Genomic DNA, 2208 nt, shown 5'->3' on the forward strand with positions numbered 1-2208 from the left:
AACCCTGCAATAGTTCTCAATGCAAAGAAGTGAAGTGAACTCACACCCACGTAAACAAAGTTTGGCACCTTTGGGTTCAGGCCTCCAGAGTTTGATGAAGTTGTTCACATGGTAACTTTGAAGAGTTAATGAGATCCATGGAGGGTGAGGAAATGTGATCAAATACTTAGTCTGAGGGAAACAGTTCTTATCTCTGCATGAACACACATGAGGTGCAGTTTAAGGTTTGGTATCTGTTAATGAATCAAACATGCAATATGTTGTTAAGACTTCATGGTAAGACTTCTCTTTCTATTTTAATAATGTGTGCCTGTTATATAACCTGCCTCTCTCATGTATGAAAGTTTAAATTTGGATTCTTCATGGATGATGACTTAAATGTAACATACATTGCTCTTAGTGGGTATGTTGGAATGGGCACATTCAGGTTTTTGTATTTTTCTATTATGTTTGCTGTATATATCCTAACAATGTTCTTTAGTTCATCCATTATGTGCCTTATATGGAAGCATAAGAACCTCCATGAGCCTATGTACTTTTTTATCGCAGCGTTGCTTCTGAACTCCATTGTTTACAACACTGCTATGTACCCAAAGTTGTTAGGTAACTTTGTGTCTGAGAAACCGGTCATATCATATTCAGCCTGTCTCATTCAATTTTTCTTGTATTACTTCTTGTGTGCTTCAGATTTCTTCCTGTTGTCAGCCATGGCCTATGACAGATATGTGTCTATATGTAAGCCTCTGCAATATCATACTATAATGACAACAACTACAGTGAGTGTTATTCTCTGTTTGGCTTGGCTTGTGCCTGCGTGTGAGATTGCAGTTTCAATTATTCTGATTGTTAATACTAAATTCTGTCATTTTACTTTAAAATCATTTATATGCAACAATTCAATTTACAATCTCTTTTGCATTAGTTCAAAAATAATATCTTCATATGATCTGTATGTTCTGTTCAGCATGGCCCTTTTACCTTTGCTCTTCATACTTTTCACATACACCAGAATACTGATCATATCCTATCGAAGCGGTAAAAATGTCCGGAGAAAAGCTGCACAGACCTGTTTACCCCACCTCGTAGTTTTATTCTGCTTCTCCTGTTTGTGTGCATATGATGTTATAATAATTCAACTTGGATCTGATTTACATTCCATAATGACTTTACAGGCATTCTTGTATTACCCCCTCTTTAATCCAGTTATATATGGACTGAAAGTGAAAGAAATCTTTAAGCACCTGAAGAAGTTGTTCTGTCGAGCAAAGTTGAACTGACGTATTAACAGGGATGTTGCAGTAATTGTGATGTAAGTGATGCTAATGTGCAGGCATTTCTTCTGTAATAATATGCACATATGTGATGTTCTGATCTGTGGAAGGTATTTCATGTATAACCTCTTTACTACATGTCATGTACACAGTATGCTCAGTTTGAACAATGTTATGAATACTTAATATGCTTCACTTAATAAAAATCATGTTTTTTTAATTATGTGATCTGAAGTTTCCTTTAGTTTATCAAACCCACGTCTTGTACATGAAAAAGAGTCTAGTGAGGAATAAGCCCCAAGTACAAAAGCACACCGAATGAACTGATGATTGGGGTAGCAAGAACAAACTGAATTATCATATCATATTTATCGTCATTTCAGGCTCCTGATGGAAGTTTAATGTTGTTCTTCCAAATAGTGTCCAACCAAAAAGATTCCTAAAGGAAGCATTCATTAAATCTGAATCCTGTCAGGCCACTAAACGTGATACACAATGATCTGTGGTGTAAAGGAAAAGAGACACTGGGCTCCTACAGGGAAAACTCAAAGCTGTCCGTGCATAGATAATATAAAAATGAGGAGCCAGAAAATAAAGATATCTTAAAATGTCGTTTAACGTTCATCCTCTGTTGCTGCTCAAGTGGAAATTATTAGTTTCCAATGGGTGGATAAACCCAGTTTTTTACTCACAAGAATACACACCGTTTGAGAAAGCAAATGAGAATTGGAGAGACATTTTAAACTAAACATAACAACAATAGTCTTGTTGAAATAAACTTGTAATAAAGGATAACTGCATTTGATAAGGACTGAAAATACCAGATTATAGACATGTGTTGAGGCAAAAGAGGCAATTGTTTATAAATCCTGTACGTTTTGTAACTCGAGGATAGGATCAAGGGTAATACCAAGAATCATTCAGTTACTTGATTCAA

General features: G+C 35.6%; 1 protein-coding gene across 1 annotated transcript; it reads left to right on the forward strand.

Annotated features, from left to right (window-relative positions):
- Positions 1 to 362: 362 nt before the first annotated feature.
- On the forward strand, positions 363 to 1277 carry LOC117498287 (olfactory receptor-like protein OLF4). Its single transcript, XM_034150300.1, has one exon. It carries the CDS (start codon positions 363 to 365, stop codon positions 1275 to 1277), a length of 915 nt encoding a protein of 304 aa, XP_034006191.1.
- The last annotated feature ends 931 nt before the right edge of the window (positions 1278 to 2208 follow it).

This window comes from Trematomus bernacchii, unplaced genomic scaffold, assembly GCF_902827165.1.
Source record: "Trematomus bernacchii unplaced genomic scaffold, fTreBer1.1, whole genome shotgun sequence".
Lineage (NCBI taxonomy): Eukaryota > Metazoa > Chordata > Actinopteri > Perciformes > Nototheniidae > Trematomus > Trematomus bernacchii.